Consider the following 2,767-nt stretch of genomic DNA (forward strand, 5'->3'; position numbering starts at 1 on the left):
GGCAGGGCTGTGGGGGACCAGCCCTCAGTGTGAGACAGCCTGGGGCAACACATAGTTTTGGCGTCTGCCGAAAGCCTGAATGACACCAACCCCACTGCACACTGCCTGTGCGATGCCCAGGAGGTCCCTTAACCGCTCTGAGCTTCTGATGCTGCACCTGGGATGTAAGACCATCTTGTCCTCCTGGGTGGTGTGCAGGGTGAGTGACAATGTGGGTACAGAGCCCAGCATGATGTCAGGGCACGTGGCAGGTGCTTTTCCTGAGGGCTTCATTAGAGAGACCCAGCAGTGGGAAGCCCCCACCCCGGAGAGGCACGGGGGAGAATGCAAGGGGTGAGAACCCCAAAGGGATTCGTTGGTCTCATGTGTCATTTACTCACGAGGGCCAGAGACCCACGATGAAGACGCTGGCAAAGGAGAAAACTGCATTAAGAAAATAATTCTGGGCAGATAAAAGGCCCTCCTCAGACAGATTTTTTCCAGATTTCTTCTAATCTACCTTGGCGCCTGTGGGTACTTTTCTGGCGTGATCCTAGAGACCTTTTCCGTCCTATGGGCCATGCTTCCGAGTCTCTGGAGTTAATATGCGGTCCCGGTTTTGTTCTAAGAGTTCTAACATTTTCTCCATGTTGTGGTCAGCCTCGATCACCTGGGAATTAAATACACAGGTCACAGGGCTGCATGGACGGCACCATCGCCTCTCCTTCACAGACGAGACAAAGAGATGGGGGTGGGCAGGACGTGGCGGGGAGAGATACAGAAGCCCAAGGTTGCAGGCAGATAAAAAGGCAGGTTAGAGACCACCAGTTCCCGGCCTTCAGCGAGTCTACGTTCCTAACTCGATTTCCACTTAAGAATTCTCCCCATCTGTCCCTGCACTGAGCTCACAACTTATTTTTGTTTGTTTTATAGCCTCTATTTTTTTTTATAGTGAGGGGAAAAAACTGTATTATATTTTGTTATATTCTATTACAGTAATATCTCACTTTCCAGCAATTCACCGTCTGCAAGAGCGCGGGTGTGTTAGCAGCCCAAACAGGCGTCCGGAGGCCATGCACAAAAGCTCATGCACACCCTCCCGCAGGTCCAGAGTGTGGATGTGGCTATCTCAGTGTCCATGAGCTGCCCGAGGAAGTCTGGGAACAGCAAATCAGAAAACACAAGGATGGGAAGTGAGAAAATCCTGACGGACAGACACATTAGGTCCAGTTAGAAATGACGCGTGACGATGAGAGAAAGGGTTACTCTAAAAGCCAACACCGGAACTCGGCAGCCAGGGGTCTGGGCAAACAGTCCTACACACCTCAGCACCTCCTAAGGGCCTCACTGCATGACAGCCCAGAACTTCCACTGATGTCCCTGCTGACGACCCGGAGTCACCGAGCCTTGGACTGAGGAAGGAAGGTCACATCAGCGGCATCACCATCCCAAACCGTTATAGCCCAAACCCAGAACTACGGCTTCGGGCCTCTGGAACACTCCTTTGCCGACGATGCTGGATAAGTGACATGTTACTGTGACTACCAGGTGTAATGGCATTGGGACGGGCCGCCATTCAGGTCTGTACGACGCACCCTGAGACTCAGTCCAGAAATGGGGACTGCGAGGGAGAAAATCTTTCCAGCCTTCCCACCTTCCTCCTTACAAATTCTCAAGCTCTAGAAGGATTCAGCCCTTGCTCTGTCTACAGAGTGGCTGACAACCCCCAGGTCACTGCTCCTTCTAGAAAAGTCTCTGGCCCTGTAAGGGACACGTACTTACCAGAACAGGGGCTGCCACAGGGAAAAGGCTTCCTCTGATGAGCCACTCCTCGTAGAGGTGGTGAATGGCATCCAGGTATTCCTGCCAGGGAAACGCAGGGTGCAAACGGTCAGGAGCAGGGAGGGCCCTTCCCTCAAGGTCTCCGCCAGGTGGGGTCAGGCTGTCGATGACCACAGGCAGTGACTGGAGAAGGACCCCAGCTCGGGTGGGCAGCGGCAGAAGCAGCCACATGTCCCACAGGCCAGCTCGGCATTATGACAGCCACCCTGTGCTGCTCCACTGGGGTCTCACAAGCATCAGTACCAGCCATTGTCCTGATGGCCGAGTCAAAGCCAAGTGCAAAGGCAGGACCCCCTGTCTGGCTCTCCCACTGACCGCCATTCTCCAGCATCAGGGCCCCTCTGGCTGCTCCATGTCCAGGCATCCCAGCCTCGCACACTCTCCAACCCTCCCCAAGACTGCAACCTCATTGACCTAGGAGCCCGCCCCTGCTGCTTCCATCCCATTGGAAAGCTTGTAACCCGTGGATCCTCGAGACCATAGAGACGGCCAACTGTAGAAAGCCAGGCCAGGTGGAACCCAAGGGCAGAGGAGCACAGGCTCCATGCCCCCACGTCTGCCAGCACGGGATTCAGGTCCCCCAGCTGCCCACGAACTCCCCCGCAAGCAGACTTCTGCTCGTCACCTGAGACCCTCCAGGGAAACCACACTGCAGCCTCTTCACCCCCACCGAGCTCTCCCTCGGCCACAGGAGCCAGATTTGTCCCACTGACCTTGTCAAAACCGTTAAGACAATAGGCTTCAGTAGTGGCTCTGAGGGACTCCAGACGTGGCATTTCTTTGGAACATCTGGGTCACTGCACAGAGATGCCGTGTCCCATCACAGCATGGCCCTACCTGGCCCCACTCCACTACGTTCCTTCCTCTGATCACTTTGTCTCTGGGGTTTCATTCTTTTTGTTGTTTTTGTTTTTTTTTTTGGGGGGGGGGGTGGGTGTGGGGTTTG

At 54.7% G+C, this 2,767-nt stretch overlaps 1 protein-coding gene across 4 annotated transcripts in view; it reads right to left on the reverse strand.

The window, feature by feature from the left end:
* The window catches only part of TK2 (thymidine kinase 2), a 28,999-nt gene that overhangs the window by 1,423 nt on the left and 24,809 nt on the right, over nt 1–2,767 (reverse strand). For 2 of the 4 annotated variants that reach the window (XM_006155561.3, XM_027774613.1), the window contains exons 9-10: nt 1,762–1,842; nt 7–649 (exon numbers count right to left, since the gene is read on the reverse strand). In XM_006155561.3, coding sequence (XP_006155623.1) covers nt 551–649; nt 1,762–1,842 — 180 coding nt within the window. In that variant the 3' untranslated portion in view covers nt 7–550. Of the gene's footprint in view, nt 1–6; nt 650–1,761; nt 1,843–2,767 lie in introns of those variants that run through there. The other 2 variants (XR_001370914.2, XR_001370913.2) reach the window with 2 other exon arrangements.

Source organism: Tupaia chinensis, unplaced genomic scaffold (genome assembly GCF_000334495.1).
Source record: "Tupaia chinensis unplaced genomic scaffold, TupChi_1.0 Scaffold000463_1, whole genome shotgun sequence".
In the NCBI taxonomy this organism is placed as follows: Eukaryota; Metazoa; Chordata; class Mammalia; order Scandentia; family Tupaiidae; genus Tupaia; species Tupaia belangeri.